Consider the following 16,762-nt stretch of genomic DNA (forward strand, 5'->3'; position numbering starts at 1 on the left):
GTCACCAGGCACGTGGGAGAACAGGCCAACCCCCACCTCGCTACAGCCTCCTTTAAGGTATCTGTAAAGAGCAATAAGGTCACCCCTGAGCCTCCTCTTCTCCAGGCTGAACAAGCCCAGCTCCCTCAGCCGCTCCTCGTAGGACTTGTTCTCCAGGCCCCTCACCAGCTTCATCGCCCTTCTCTGGACTTGCTCAAGCACCTCGATGTCCTTCTTGTAGCGAGGGGCCCAAAACTGAACACAGTACTCGAGGTGCGGCCTCACCAGAGCCGAGTACAGGGGGACGATCACCTCCCTAGCCCTGCTGGTCACACTGTTTCTTATGCAAGCCAGGATGCACTCATCACAGTCCCTCTTGCGAGTCTCTTAACATAGAGTCACAAACTGACTGAGCATGCATTCTCCAGAATCCCACAAGGCCTAGGAAAGCTTGTGTTTCTCTCTTGTTAGTTGGTGGGGACATAGCTGTTATCTAATTGATCACATCCACCCTGCCATTTTACTCACAAGAACTGGATCTCGTGTGTGAGTCCTTTGACCTTGCTTTGCTTTATAGCAGAACCAGTTTACAGAAGAATTTGGATTATTTTCCTCCCTTTCTCAAACACTTCCTCTGCTGTGTTACCCCACACAGCGGTGGCATTGAGGTATTGCAGGTGCCCCGGAGCTTCCCCCAGTTCCAGTGCAGCCTGGATCAGTCCCAGGCAAACAGTGGGGCTGCGTTTCCACCCCTGGGGCAGTCGATTTGAGGTGGACTGGACGCCCCTGCAAGGGAAAGCAAACAGGGGCCTGCATGCCATTAGTCCACTGTCTTCATAATTCTGGAGTTAGCCGGACACTAAACACTGTTGGTCCCATCCCATCAATCCAGTTCATCACTGCCAGCATGCTGGCACACGACGGTGGTGCTCTGTATAAACTTCCACCATGTGGAACAAATTTCATCTGGATCTTTGGGTACCTGGTCATCGTTCAGATCACCATAAACTGTCTCGAGCACAGCTGATTCCCTCAGGTACTGGAGACCTTTCTCCATGGTGGTCGACTTGCCTGGCTGATGTACAGTACCTTCCTTGAGGGGATGGATACCTTTCCTTCACACCTGACGTGGGACATCTCCAGATGCTGAGGACTTGTGCCCTTTCCCAATCACTTTTCAAGGACCGTTTTCCTAGAGAGGGATTGCAGCTGCTTGGCTTCCTTGCCTTCTGATTCCTAGCTACCAGCCCCAGTATCCCAGCATCAGAGCAGCCAGGTGAGAATGTGCTCATGTAGGTGACAGCTGAAATCCTTTTGCTACCTCGCACCTCTCTCAGGGATAGGGTTCAGGTGGATTCTGACTCTGCTACGACTTCTGTCTCTTCTCCCTCCCATTTCTGTGATGGCTCTGCTTTAGAGCTGCCTGCTTCTTCCACTTCCCCTTGCCTTCCTTGGAGGAGTGCCTGGGGATGTGGCTACGCCAGCAGCCTGACTCAGCCCCAGCACAGCCAGCAACGGTCAAGTTTCACTTTCTGGCACTGCCTGAAAGATAACAGCCTGACTTCCAGGAAAGCAAAAAGTATCTCCCTGCCATGCAACCAATAAACTGTGGCCAGTGCAGGGGCTTGGGGCTCTATAAAGAGTGGGGTCAGGGGTGGGCTGAGGCTGTGCAGGAGCTGCGCTGAGATGGTGCGGGAGCTGGGCTGAGACGCTACTGGAGCTGCAGAGCACCAGGGAGGGCAGGTAGGTCCCTGCTGACATGCACTGGGCAGGGAAGGGGCCACATGCGGAGACCCCTTGGCCTCCTGCTTGCTGTTTCACCCATCTCCTACTGGGCTGTGAGATGCCAGGAGGGCAGCAGGGCTTTTCACACAGGGGAAATGGGCTCTGCTCGGGGGTAGGGGACAGAGAAGCAGTACAGCTGACCCCAAGGAACCAAAGGGATGTCCCATCCCAGAGGGCGTCCTGATCAGCAATAAAATCTAGGCGAGTTGGCTGGGGTGGGGTGGGGTGGCCGCTGTAAAGGGAGGGTTAGGCTTCAGTCAGTGGTTGGTGAGCAATTGCACTGTGTATCACTTGCTTTGGATATTTGTTGGTTTATTATTATCACCATCATCATTATCCCTTCCTTTTCTGTCCTATTAAACTGTCTTCTTCTCAACACGCAGGTTTTTAGCACTTCATAGAATCCTAAACTGGTTTGGATTGGAAGGGACTGTGGTGGTACTGTTCTAAGCATTTGAGCTCTACCATAACTGCTCTCTCTCTCCCCGTCCTCATAGGAAAAGTGGGAGAAAATGCAATGAAAAGGGCACATGGATTGAGATAAGGACAGGGAGATCACTCAACAAGTGCGCTTAGATGAGCTTCTAAGAGGATCTGGATATTTTTTTTCCCTTTAACTTTTTTTTTCTTCAGTTCCCTCCCCCATCCTGCTGTGGGGGTGGGGGGAGCCAGTGAACGGCTGTGTGGTGCTTTGCTGCCTGCCTGGTTAAACCACAACATCCTCCAACACCACCCCAGTGGGCTTCATGCTCCTCTGGCAGCTCCCCCAGGGCCCTTCCACCATGGCCCTGGGCAGGCATTGACTGCTCCCTGCATCATGCTCTGAAAACAGCCCCAGAGGCATATTCTGTACATTGCCAGGTCGTCTACCCGACCGTGAGAAACCAAGGCTCTAAATCCTAAAGAATCCTAAAATGGTTTGAGATGGAAGGCATATTATAGATCATTGTGGTGGTTTTGCTCGAGTGGGCAGCCAAGCTCCAACACAGCCGCTCTCTCACTCCCCCTCCTCAAAAAGGAATGGGGAGAAAATACGATGAAAAGGGCTCAAAGGTTGAGATAAGGACAAGAAGGTCACACAGTAATTATTTGTGAGGGGAAAACAGACTCAGCATAGGGAGACAGTAAGATTTATTGCGTATTACTAACAAGCTAGAGAAGTGAGAAACAAAGGAAAGAAACCAAAAGCACCTTCCCCCCCCATCCACCCTCTTCCACTTCCTCCCCCCAAGCAGTTCAGAGGAACAGGAGGAATGGGGGTTATGGTCAGTCTATAGCGCTTCTCTGCCGCTCCTTCTCGGTCACTCTCGTCCCCTGTGCTGTGGGGTCCCTCCCATGGGATGCAGTCCTTGATGAACTGATCCGGTGTGGGCTGCCCACAGGCAGCAGCTCTTCCAGAACTGCTCCAGATATGGGTCTGTACCACGGGGTCCATCCCTCAGGAGCAAACTGCTCCAACCTGGCTCCCTCACGGGCAGCAGCTCCTGCCAGGTCACCTGCTCCTGTGTGGTCTCCTCTCCACGGGCTACAGGTCTGGCCCGGAATCTGCTCCGGCAGGGGTCTTCCACAGGCGGCAGCCTCCGTTGGTGCAGGGCCACCTGCTCCACTGTGGTCTCCTCCACGGGCTGCAGCGTGGAACCCTGCTCCACCGTGGTACTCCATGGGCTGCAGGGGGACAGCCTGCTTCACCATGGGCCTCACCACAGGCCGCAGGGGACTTCTGCTCCGGCGCCTGGAGCACCTCTCCCCCTCCTTCTTCACTGACCTTGGCACCTGCAAGGCTTTTACAGGTAAATGACTGGCTGTCGGGGTGGTGTCTAGACCAGGGATTTCGGTATTTTGATCTTGGGCCGTCCTTTGAGAGGCTGGGTATGTGGGCTACGGACAGACACCAAGTGGGACGCAAGTGTGTTGGGGAGCAAGCTCTCTGGGCTGATTACCAGGGCTTTAAACTAGGTTTGATGGGGGAAGGGAGGGGAGCTAAATGTAACAGAGAAGGGCTGGGTAAGTCATCACTGCTGTCACAGTTGAAGACAGGGAAAAACTTCTGAGCTCTCCCATAGGATTGTCTGAGGACTCTTCAGAGAAGGTAGCGTTCCCGATCCCCCGTCCAGTATCTTCTTCTTGCATCCCCCCAGGAGTAACTGGACCTGCTGCTTCCCTAAAGTGCCTGTACACCAATGCACGGAGCATGGGAAACAAACAGGATGAGCTTGAGATCTGTGTTCGGTCGCGGAGCCACGATCTCGGTGCGATCACTGAGACGTGGTGGGACAGCTCGCATGACTGGAACGCAGTCATGGAGGGCTATGTCCTCTTTAGGAAAGACAGGCTGGGGAAGCGAGGGGGTGGGGTTGCCCTTTATGTGAGGGAGCAATTAGAGCTGGGGGAGAGTGAGGGGCAAGTGGAGAGCTTGTGGGTGAGAATTAAGGGGTGGGCTGGTATGGGAGATACGGTGGTGGGGGTCTACTACAGGTCTCCAGATCAGGAGGAGGAGGTCGATGAGGCCTTCTACGAGCAGCTGCTAGTAGCCTCACGATCACGAGCGCTGGTCCTCATGGGGGACTTCAATTACCCAGACATCTGCTGGGTAAGCAACTCGGCCAGGCACAAGCAGTCCAAAGGGTTCCTACAATGTGTTGAAGACAATTTTCTGATGCAGGTGGTGGAGGAGCCGACGAGGCAGGGGGTGCTCCTGGACCTCGTTCTTACCAACAGGGATGGCCTTGTTAGGGATGTGAAGGTTGGGGGCAGCTTGGGATGCAGTGACCAGGAGATGGTGGAGAACCAGGTGGAACTAGGCAAAGGAAGTAAGGCTAAAAGCAGGATTGCTACCCTGGACTTCCAAAGAGCCAACTTCAACCTCTTCCTTCTTCAACCTGCTTGGGAGTATCTCATGGGATAGGTTGCTAGAAGGCAAGGGTGCTTGTGAGAGCTGGGCTACATTTAAGCAGCACTTCCATGCTCAGGGTCTGTGCATCCCGAAGAATAGGAAATCGGGGAACGGGGGCAGGAAACCCGCGTGGATGAGCAAGGAGCTCATCAATAAGATCAAAAGGAAGAGAATGGTCTATGAAATGTGGAAAAAGGGCCTGTCCTCTTGGGAGGAGTATAGATGTGTTGTCAGGGCCTGCAGGGACACAATGAGGAAGGCTAAAGTCCACCTAGAGATGAGGCTTGCAAAAGAGATAAAGGATAATAAGAAGGGTTTTTTCAAGTATGTAAACAGCAAGAGGAAGACTAGGGATAATGTGGGTCCCTTGCTGAATGAGGGGGGTGTCCTGGTCACAGGAGACGCTGAGAAGGCAGAGAGATACTGAATGCTTTCTTTGCTTCAGTCTTTGCTCCAAGGACACTGCCCCGGGACTCCTCGCCCCTGACAATACGACAAAGGGTCTGGGAAATGGAGGGCTCCCCCCTGGAGCAAGACCTGGACTGGCTGGAGAGATGGGCAGGAAGAAGACAAATGAGATTTAATAAGAGCGAGTTTTGGGGCCTCCACCTGGGAAGGAACAACCCGAAGAATCAGTACAGGCTGGGGGACTACCTGATGGAGATGAGCTCTGAAGAGAAGGACCTGGGGGTCCTGGTAGACGACAGGTTGGCCATGAGCCAGCAGTGTGCCCTTGTGACCAAGAGGGCTAATGGGATCCTGGCGTGCATTAAAAGGAGCGTGGCCAGCAGGTCAAGGGAGGTGATCCTCCCCCTCTACTCTGCCCTGGTCAGGCCTCACCTGGAGTACTGTGTCCAGTTCTGGGCTCCCTGGTACAAGAAAGACAGGGATCTCCTGGAAAGAGTCCAGCAGAGGGCCACAAAGATGATACGGAGCATCTTCCCTATGAAGAAAGGCTGAGAGACCTGGCTCTGTTCACCCTGGAGAAGAGAAGACTGAGACGTGATCTCCTCAGTGTATATATCTGAGGGGTGGGGGACAGTAGGATGTAGCCAACCTCTTCTCAGTGGTTTGTGGGGATCGGACAAGGGGCAATGGCTGCAAGTTAGAGCCCAGGCAGTTCTGCACTGACATGCGAAAGAACTTCTTCACGGTGGCGGTGACGGAGCATTGGAACAGGTTGCCTAGGGAGGTTGTGGAGTCTCCTTCTCTGGAGATATTCAAGGCCTGTCTGGACGCCTAACTGGGCAGTCTGCTCTGAGGAACCTGCTTTGGCAGGGGGGTTGGACCGATGATCTTTTGAGGTCCCTTCCAACCCCTACAGTTCTGGGATTCTGTGATTTTCCTCATGCCTCTCACTCTCCCAGCTGCTTTATGGTACACCGTTTTTTTCCCTGTCTTAAATATGCTCTCACAGAGGCACAAAACAACATCGCTTATTGGCTCAGCTCTGGTCAGCAGTGGGGCCTTTACAAACTTGGAGCAGCTTCTAGATCCTTCTCACAGAAACCACTGCTATTGCCCCCTGCTACCAAAACCTTGCCACGTAAACCCACTACAATCATCCAATTCCAATTAGCTGCCCTGGGCAGGGACACCTCCCATTACAGAATCACAGAATTTCTAGGTTGGAAGAGACCTCAAGATCATCGAGTCCAACCTCTGACCTAACACTAACAGTCCCCACTAAACCATATCTCTAAGCTCTACATCTAAACGTCTTTTAAAGACTTCCAGGGATGGTGACTCCACCACTTCCCTGGGCAGCCTGTTCCAGTCTCTAACAACCCTTTCGGTAAAGTAGTTTTTCCTAACATCTAACCTAAAACTCCCCTGGCGCAACTTAAGCACATTCCCCCTCGTCCTGTCACCAGGCACGTGGGAGAACAGGCCAACCCCCACCTCACTACAGCCTCCTTTAAGGTACCTGTAGAGAGCAATAAGGTCGCCCCTGAGCCTCCTTTTCTCCAGGCTGAACAAGCCCAGCTCCCTCAGCCGCTCCTCGTAGAACTTGTTCTCCAGGCCCCTCACCAGCTTCGTCGCCCTTCTCTGGACCTGCTCAAGCACCTCGATGTCCTTCTATCCATTAGATACATACAATCATAAAATACGCAAGTTAGAGGGAACCCACAAGGCTCATTGAATCCAACTCCTGTGCCACCAGAGAAACACCCAAAAAAATAAATAAAAATCAGACCATGTGCCTGAGAGCATTGTACAAACACTTCTTGAACTCTGGCAGGTTCGGTGACTTCCCTGGGGAACCTGTTCTGGTGCCCAACCACCCTCTCGGTGAAGAACCTTTTCCTGATATCCAGCCTGAACCTCCCCTACCCCAGCTCCATGCCGTTCCCTTGGGTCCTATTGCTGGACACCAGAGAGCAGAGAGCAGCACCTGCCCCTCCGCTCCCCTCATGAGGAAGCTAGAGGCCACCACAATTTCTCCCCTCAGTCTTCTCTTCTCCAGGCTGAACAATCCAAGTGACTTCAGCCACTCCTCATAGCTCTTCCCCTCAAGAAAATGTACTGTCGCTGTTCACTTAGTTAGTAGTTTTGCATGAAAAAAGTGTAAGGATATGTGGATGGCGAGAGTGTTGGCTTCATTAAGGTTATCCAGTCTCCAGTTGCTACATGATGGTCCAGAGGTTGCCTCTCTCCAGGCAATCCCTTTCTCTACCTCATGTGAGTGAGTGCTGTAAGGACGAGGAGCCAGTGACGGGTGAGACCAGTCCTGGCAGATGTAGTGGGTTTACGTGGCAAGGTTTTGGTAGCAGGGGGCCATAGGGGTGGTTTCTGTGAGAAGGATCTAGAAGCTGCCCCAAGTTTGGTAAGGGCCCCACTGCTGACCAGAGTCGAGCCAGTAAGCGATGTTGTTTTGCACCTCTGTGAGAGCATATTTAAGACAGGGAAAAAAATGCTGCGCCACACAGCAGCCGGGAGTGTGAAGGGAGTAAGAAACAGCCTTGCAGGTGCCAAGGTTAGTGTAGAAGGAGGGGGAGAGGTGCTCCAGGCGCCGAAGCAGAAGTCCCCTGCGGCCTTTGGTGAGGACCATGGTGAAGCAGGCTGTCCCCCTGCAGCCCATGGAGTACCACGGTGCAGCAGGGTTCCACGCTGCAGCCCGTGGAGGAGACCACGGTGGAGCAGGTGGCCCTGCACCGACGGAGGCTGCCGCCTGTGGAAGACCCCTGCCGGAGCAGATTCCGGGCTGGACCTGTAGCCTGTGGAGAGGAGCCCATGCAGGAGCAGGTGACCTGGCAGGAGCTGCTGCCCGTGAGGGAGCCAGGTTGGAGCAGTTTTCTCCTGAGGGATGGACCCCGTGGTACAGACCCATATCTGGAGCAGTTCTGGAAGAGCTGCCTGTGGGCAGCCCACGCTGGATCAGTTCATCAAGGACTGCATCCCGTGGGTGGGACCCCACAGCACAGGGGACGAGAGTGACCAAGAAGGAGCGACAGAGAAGAAGCGCTGTAGACTGACCATAACCCCCATTCCCCCTTTCCTCTGCGCCCCTCGGGGGGAGGAGGTGGAAGAGGGTGGATGGGGGGGAAGGTGCTTTTGGTTTCTTTCCTTTGTTTCTCACTTCTCTAGCTTGTTAGTAATACGCAATAAATCTTACTGTCTCCCTATGCTGAGTCTGTTTTGTCCGTAACAATAATTACTGCGTGATCTTCTTGTCCTTATCTCAGCCTTTGAGCCCTTTTCATCGTATTTTCTCCCCATTCCTCTTTGAGGAGGGGGAGTGAGAAAGCGGCTGTGTTGGAGCTTGGCTGCCCACTCGAGCGGAACCACCACAGCAGCTTATACATGGGTGCTGTTGAAGGCAGCGCCTTGTCCGTGGCTATTTGTGTAGCCGTGCCAGTGGTTGCATGTGTATGTCTGTCTGTGTCTGCCTATCTCAGGGGTGCCCATAGGCTGGGTGCCAGCAGCAGGGCAGAAGAAATCCTTGAGCCAGAAACTATGGAGAGGCCTCTTCTAAGGGTGGTGGCCTCCTCTAACCTGATGTAACAAAAGTCTGTTTTCCCCTTCTACAGCCATGGAGTCACAGGAGGAGAGAGCAGCTGCTGGGGAAAAGGCACAACTTGCTAAGCAATTGCTGGCAGAAGCATTTGAGAAGGAAGGACTTGATGAAGAATACTGGCTCCCCAAACTGTCAGAGATATTGGGTGTTAAGTCAAGAGATGCTTTGAAACATCTGCAATATGAAGACTGCCTTAAACTGGAGTGCGAAGTACGGTACCCCTGGGAGACCAAGGCACTCCAAAGGCTCCTGGGAATCACAGACAACAAAAGAGCTGTTGATGAAGTACAGAAGCAGCGCTTGGAGATGATGAAGCAGAGACAAGAAGCAGCCAAGTCAATCCTACAGGAGCTGGAGGAAATGCAGAAGAGCCACAGCCACAGCAAGGAAATGATAAGACAGAAAGAGGAGGCCCTACAGCAAGCCATGGACATTCCCAGGGAGTACTGGGCACCTCCAGAGAAGGCATTGCTGGATGAGCTGGTGAGCATCCGGAAGCAACTGGAGCAGCAGGAGAAGTCCATGGGGGAGAGGGAGAACGTCTCTGACGAGGAGGTCCTGAGGCGGGCATCGGGAGGCCTGGCTCTGCAGGGGATTTACCAAACCAAGAGCCTGGAGGATGTGCTGGCAAAGCGAGAGCAACTCATCAGGGTCCCTGATGGCTTCATGCTCACTGGTCCAGTGCAAGGGTCGCTGCTTGAGAGGAAGGAGTTCTCCTCCTCTGCAGCAGAAGCTGCTTTCACCAAGTCCATGGAGCAGCTGGGGTTCAGCATCAATGCTTCTGTCAAAGCTGGGTTCTGGGGGTTCAGTGTTGAAACAGGTGTAGATTATGGCAAGTCCTCACAGTCAGAGGACTCCCGTCGGTCACGCTCGGAGCAGGCGTACATTTGCACCACCAAGTACCAATACATCCCTCTGGCCTCCTACTACTTCCAAAAGGACCAGCTTCGCCTCTCAGATGCAGCCCTGCGAGAGCTGCAAGACATCGAACAGCTTCTGAGCATCACCCAGGAGGCAGACAGGTTCCACCTACTGAAGAGCAGGTGCGCCAGCTTCTTCAGCAGGTTTGGGTCCCACGTGAACCAGGGACCCCTCCACTTTGGGGGAATATTCTGGTGGAAAGCATCTGCCGAAGGTTTCAGGGCAGAGCAATGGGATGAGATGAAGCAACAAACATCTGAAGCACTGAACAGCTACGTCGGCGCTAGCTTCAGCGGCTTCGGTACCAAGTGGGGAGTGAAGGGGGATGCTTCAAACTCCAGCTCACAGGCATCATTTCAGGGAAGAGACAGAAGCAGCACCCACAGAGCAGTTCAGCTCTATGTGACCAAAACAGGGGGCCCAGCAGAGACAGATTCCCTTCCCGAGTGGAAATGCGGGCTTGTGGCCAATAACACAACCTGGTGTGTGATCGACCGGGGCTTTCAGCTGATCCCAGTGTGGGACATAATCCTGTCCAACCACAGCAGCGATTTTAAATCCTCCCATCAAATGGGCAGCAGCCTCAGGGCTGTCTACGAAGAGCTAACGAATCAAAGCACCGGTGTGATCTTTGGAGAGGAACTGGCCAGTGCCGTAGAAGAGGCCAGAGCTTTCCTGGAGCAAGTAAAGACCTGGGAGGGGACAGTGGATGAAAAGAAACTGCTCATGTTGCTAGATTTTAAACAGGGCCTGAATAAAAGAACAAAAAATCACAGTGTCTGGATCAACATGTGTCTGTCAGACAAAGCATTGCAGGAGTTCCTGGTGAACACTGTTTCTTTTTGCCAGAAGTCTTCTCCAGAAAACACCATCTACATCAAATCTCTGCTGCAGTGCCTGCTGGATCCTCACATCTATTCTGTCAAGGACTTCCCCAAGACTTCCTTCATTATGCAGTGGGTCTTCCACAAGGAGCACACACTTCCCCAAACTCCCAGTATTTCCAGTCTTGAAGATCTCAATACGACACTGAAGCAGATGAAGGAGTACATCCAGGAAGTCACCTATGAACCAGCAACTTCTGCATCTGCCATTCATGAGGCAAAGATCAAAGCCACCTTCACTGTAAGCCAGTCTGTTTCTTCCTTGCTCCAGTCTCTGCAGCAAAGGGCACAGGAAGACATAGAACTCTTAGTGCTCTTAGTTACAACCAGCACGGGATACCAAGTAGAAAGCGGCACTTTTCAGTACCTCCTTGGGTGTCCAGAAATTAATTTCATGATACAGGAAATGCGCGTGGCACATAACGAGTATCAGAGCCTGAAGGAACAGGATGCTTGCAGAGCTCAGGCCTTCCTGCTGCTGACGGGGCTCACCATAACATCCGAAAACAAGAAGATGACCCCTGAGCAAAAGAATGACCGCTTAGTTTTCATGAAAGAAAAGATGAAAAACACATGGTCCACAGAGATGAAAGCTCTCCTCGGAAAGCACAATGCATTCAAAGACTGGGAGATGCTGGAAAGAGATTTGCAATCCTTCATCGATGGGCAACTGGAAAACACATCTGGCAACCTGAACAAAGACAATATAATGAAAGACCTGGAAGATGCTTTTCAAGGCATGCAGCCTCCCAGTCAGTGCAAACCCAAATCAGACAGCAGCAAATCCAAAGCAAGTCAAGCTGCTGCAAACCCAGAGTTCGTCAACTTACTTAAGTGCCTCGGGCTGGAAAGGTACTATCCAAGAAAAATGGGCACAGAAGATTTCCACATAATACACCAGACATCTGTACACAACAGCCAGCCCAGCAAGGACAGCGAGCTACCATTTTACTTCCTGCAAAGGCTCCTGACCGTGGATTACAGGGTGAGGTACCTGACTTGCAAGGAGGCGAGTAAGCCAGAAGTTGTTCCCAGACCAAACACCTCAGGGGAGGAGCACGAGCCCTCTGATTCCTTTGATGACTTTTTCAGTGACTTGGACAAAGGAGCCCCTGAATCTGTAAGCAGGGAGAGTCATGTGCACCCCATGGACCTCCAGATGGCAATTTTTCATTGTGCTGATGATTTCATGAGACAGTACCTTTCATCCAAGCTCGCTTTCTGCCAGTTTGCACTACCCCTCCTGGTACCAAACCCGGGCACTTCACAGATAGAGTTCCCTCTCTGGTCCCTCAGCCAAATCAAGAAGAGCTGGAAAGGGACGGTGAGATCGGGAGAGCAGATGAGGATTAGCAGTCACAAAAACAAACTCATTTATCAGGCAGAGATGCCCATCGTGTCCTTCCTCCGCATCGGCAGCTCTCCTTCCTCTTCCAAGTCTCAGCTCCTGAATGCCCTGCTGAGCAGGAAAAAACACGACACTTTTTTCCACCGCCATTGCAAAGGCAGCACCAAAGACTGCTTCCTGATGAAAGGTGTTGTGGAGATCTCCTGGTACCTTCCCCGTGGTAGCGACGACGACAGCTTTAACGGCCCTGTTGCTTTCTGTAACCTGCACGGAGATGCGAGGGATCATGAACCCCAGCTGCAGTTTTTACAGGAGATCTCTGCCGTGAATGTGGTTCTTGTTTCTGAGTTGGATCAGAGCAATGAGAAAGGCAGGAAAATTTTACATGATCTGTGGCAGTCTAAGAGGCCTTTGGTTTGCCTTTTCACTGAGAAAGAGAGCATTGCAGCTGGCCGATCTGGCCAAAATGTAAGAATAGGGATCAAGAACAGAAATGAAGCAGAATTAGTGGGTGAGCTGACAAAAACCATCCGAGACCTAGTGGAAGGGTCGAGCACGCTTGTTAGCCTCAATGCATGCCTGAGCACAGCTCGCCAGCACGGCTTCCTAGTTGATGAAGATGCAGAAGCATGCGTGACAGCCAAAGAAATGGCAATCAAACTGGTGAATCTGTTAAAGAAAGAGAAGTTGTCTGAGATCAAATCACAGCTACTGCCTCTTCAGGGAAAACTGTGGTACCTGTGGTGTAAAAAGGACAAAGAACTCACTCGCTTGCAGGAAAAGAGGAACAAGAGCATAGAGCATCATCGGAGCCAAATTGAATTGGAGAAGTCTGCAATACGAAGAAAGCAACTAGGTAAAGCGTTTCCCCTCAATCAGCTGATGAAAACAGTCCTTGGCTTTCTCCAGTCACAGCCAGACAATACCAAGAAATTCTTTCTGCAGTGGATGAAGATCTTCATGGACGACATCTCCTCTGATCGCCTTGATGAGCTGAAGAGAGAGTATCATCACTTATGGTCTCAAATCCTGGCATTAAAGAAAAACAATGAAAATAACAACCTGAAAACACAATTGGTGAAGAAATTAGATGCCCTTTCCGATGAAATCAATGATTCGTCCATTGGCCTTGAGCATATTTTGAGAGAGGTGGGGCAGATTTATGAGGCACTGGAATCAACAACCTCCAAAGAAAAATGGTATGTCAAACTACCTGAAATTGCTGCCAATCTGATGCTTTTAGGGTATCCCATTGAGCTGATGGATGGTGATGCTTCTTACGTACCACTGCAATGGATTGGAGCCGTCTTTGACAGGTTAATTGAGAAGCTAGGGGACAAGCGAGTATTTGTGCTTTCCGTGCTTGGCATCCAGAGCACAGGGAAGTCAACCCTGCTGAATGCCATGTTTGGTCTGCAGTTTAACGTCAGCGCAGGGAGGTGCACCCGGGGAGCGTTTATGCAGCTCATTAAAGTGGACGAGAAGCTCCAACAGGATTTGAACTTTGATTACCTGCTCGTTGTTGACACAGAAGGACTTCGTGCCATAGAGATGGCCAATAAGCAGTCACTTAACCATGACAATGAGCTGGCCACCTTTGTCATTGGCATCGGCAACATGACTCTGATCAACATCTTTGGAGAAAATCCTTCGGAAATGCAAGACGTCCTTCAGATTGCTGTGCAGGCTTTCCTGAGGATGAAGCAAGTTAATATTTCCCCAGGCTGTCTCTTTGTGCACCAAAACGTGGGCGAAATAACCGCAAAGGAACAGAACATGGAAGGACAAAGACGTCTGCAGGAAAAGCTGGATGAAATGACCGTGACTGCGGCCCAGCAGGAATTCTGTGACATCACCTGCTTCAGCGACGTCATCCGCTTTGACGTGAACACCCACATTCATTACTTTGCTCACCTGTGGGAAGGAAACCCACCGATGGCACCGCCCAACCCCACCTACAGCCAGAACGTCCAGGAATTAAAGAGCAAAATTCTCCAAGCTGCCAAGAAGGAATCGCACAGCAGCGTTTTGAGGCTCTCCAGCTTGAAAGTTCGTATTAGTGACCTGTGGAATGCCTTGCTGAATGAAAACTTCGTTTTCAGCTTCAAGAATTCAGTGGAGATTGCTGCCTACAAGAAACTGGAAACTGCATTTAGTCAGTGGACCTGGCAGCTGAGAAGTCACATCTTAGACTTGCAAATGAAACTGGAAAACAAGGTGCGGAATGGAGAGTTGGACAAGGTCACCACGGATCACCTTGAAAAACTGGTGCAAGAGAGAAGTGATGCCATCACCAAGAACATGGAAACGTTCTTCAGTGAAGACAGAGACCGTGAAATACTGATCCAGTGGAAATGCAGCACAGAACTGAAGCTGAAAGAACTGAGAGAGTCCCTTCTTGTTGAAACGCAAAGGAAGTGTGCGAAACTTATAGAAGTAAAGAAGAGCCAGAGTAAACTGGATGAGAGGAAGTCTGAATATGAAAACGAGCTCCTGAGAAAGAGCAGAGAGTTGGCCCTGTCTCTAAAAGGCCAGAAATTAAGTGAAAGTGAACTGAGAAAACGCTTCAATTCTATCTGGATGGAGTGGCTTTATGAAGTCTCTTCTGCTGCTCCCCCTCAGGAAGAGGTGGACATTGATGTGGACATAGAAAATGTCCTTCTAGATCACTTTAAGGAGCCTAATGTAGATAAACGAATCAGAAAGTTTTCCCAAAAAACTGTCTTTTGTGTTGACAAAGAGAAACACATTTCTAGGAAGAAAAGTTTTTTTGGCTTTTCTAAAAGTTTGGACGATGCCGATGTGAACAGCATGCAACGAATTACAGATAACATCATAATGCATGTGAGGGAAAACATTGAGAAGAAGGAAAAGGACAAAATTGATTACAGTCGAACTTTTATTCATGAAATACTAAATGAAGTGGAGGAAGGTATGAAGTCTGTTCCTAACAGTGCAAATTACTGTTTTAATAAAGAATACAAAATGGAATTATCACTGTACCTGTGCAGAATGGCAGCAGAAAGGTTTAAAGACATGCATGCAGCATTCAGGAAAGCAAATGATCCAGTCGTCTACCTGGAGAGCAAGAGAGAAGACTTCTTCAAATGTTTCCAGATTTCCTGCCAAGGAGCCTCTTGCATCACAACATTTGCTGATTTCCTGTGCAGCAAGATTGCCCCAGCTCTTCGACACGCCATCTATGAGAAGACAGCTCTTGACATAGCTCGAGACATGAAGGATAAAATTCCAGATTTCAAAGGCAATAGATCCACTCTGGAATATTACATGCTCAAATTCCTAGCAGAAGAAGAAAAATTTGAAAATTTCAAGCATTACCTTAAAGCCCCAGGAGACTTTTTAAATAATTACATTAAGACAAAAGTTGAGACGTACTGTTTAGATGAGAACAGAAGGCTAGAGACGTTTTTAAGAGACTCCCTCTCTCGTTACTATGAAAACATTCAGTCAGCTGTTTTTGCATCAACCACGGTTGTCAAAGACAGAAAAGACAGAAAGGATAAAATCTCTCTTTGGCTGGATGAATTCTGCAGAGCACTCAGAGATGTGCTAAGCTTGCCCAGGAGCGACCTGAAGGGCATTGAACATCAGGAGATAACAGACATAGAGTTCCTGAATAATGCCATGACAGAAGCACTGTCTCCTGTTATTGATGATCTCAGGAAAGAGTTTGAAGGAGCTCGTATGAGCTCCTTTGAAAGGCAGCCTCACACAATACTGGCTGAGCAGTTTGCAGGGTGCCAGGAGCAGTGTCCATTTTGTGGGGCTGTTTGCACTAACACTATGCCAAAGCATGACGGAGACCACCGGGTTGTCTTCCATCGTCCAAAAGTTTTGACAGGACGCAGATGGCATAAAACAGACAACCTAGTCATTGATATTTGTTCTAGCAGTGTTTCAAGTGACTGCTTATTCAGGATTGGTGAAGACACATGGATCCCCTACAAGAAATACCGGGATGCAGGACATCCCTATTCCACTTGGAGCATTCCTCCTGATCCATCCATGCAAGCATACTGGAAATGGTTTGTGTCTTCTTTCAGGACACAACTAGAACAACACTACAATGGGAAATTTCATGGCAAAGGAGAAATCCCTGCTTCGTGGCAGGAAGTTACAAAGCAGAATGCACTCGCTGAACTGGAGAAATGTTAGGCTATGTTGGTATGAAGGAAAAACTGCAAGTGCTTTGCATTTTAGAAGAACATAATACGAGGATAACCACAAAATCTTCTTGTAATGATTATGACTTAAACCATGTCAATAAAACTAAATGTAATTGCTACAGCATTAGGTGAACTAAGGAGTGCTTCTTATGCCACTGCTCAGCAATTCCCTTGCTTTGTGATAAAGTCAAAGTCCTCTTCCTTTCTTGCCATAAATATTTACATCAGCTTTGTCTTAAAGCAAACTAGAAAAATATTCCTGCAGGAAGCAGTCATACCGCCAAGATCAAGACCAAGTGCCAGATGAAGAGCAAAGGCAGCATTAGAAAGGACCAGTTTATCAGCTGCTATGGGAAAAGAAATGACACTGGCAAAAGAACAGTTTCCCTGCAGCAATACTTGTCACACTTGCAGAAAGGACAGCGGGGTCTGCGAGCAGGTGAACATTTGTGGGGAACTTGGCAATTTTGGTTTTTGGGATTGTTGTTTGCATTCATAAACTCAGTACTCAGGTTCTGTTCTTTTTCTGATGCCATTAAAGCAATTAACGCAGCATCCTATGCAGATTTAGACAGTGATTTCTAACTGTGTGGTTATTAGGTATAAGTCCTAGGTTAAGATGTGCCCCCACTTCCATGAGCCATTCCTATTCATGAGCCTGGGCCTGGCAAAGGTCCCTCCAGCTCCTAGCCACCCCAACTGCTTTTGCCAAGCACTTCTGTGTTGGGTAAAAGCCCTTTATAACCA

At 50.2% G+C, this 16,762-nt stretch overlaps 1 protein-coding gene across 1 annotated transcript; it reads left to right on the forward strand.

The window, feature by feature from the left end:
- Positions 1-1,700: 1,700 nt before the first annotated feature.
- LOC309875937 (interferon-induced very large GTPase 1-like) lies at positions 1,701-16,127 on the forward strand. Its single transcript, XM_082755724.1, has 2 exons — positions 1,701-1,722; positions 8,689-16,127. The coding sequence occupies exon 2, from the start codon at positions 8,691-8,693 to the stop codon at positions 16,002-16,004; it is 7,314 nt and encodes a 2,437-aa protein (XP_082611850.1). The 5' UTR covers positions 1,701-1,722; positions 8,689-8,690; the 3' UTR covers positions 16,005-16,127.
- Positions 16,128-16,762: the final 635 nt, after the last annotated feature.

The sequence above is a fragment of the Aythya marila genome, assembly GCF_965140915.1.
Source record: "Aythya marila genome assembly, chromosome: 3".
In the NCBI taxonomy this organism is placed as follows: domain Eukaryota; kingdom Metazoa; phylum Chordata; class Aves; order Anseriformes; family Anatidae; genus Aythya; species Aythya marila.

What these genes read in the sequence shown, in the direction of transcription:
- LOC309875937 (XM_082755724.1), top strand. Translation starts at nt 8,691, where the DNA reads ATGGAGTCACAGGAGGAGAGAGCAGCTGCTGGGGAAAAGGCACAACTT.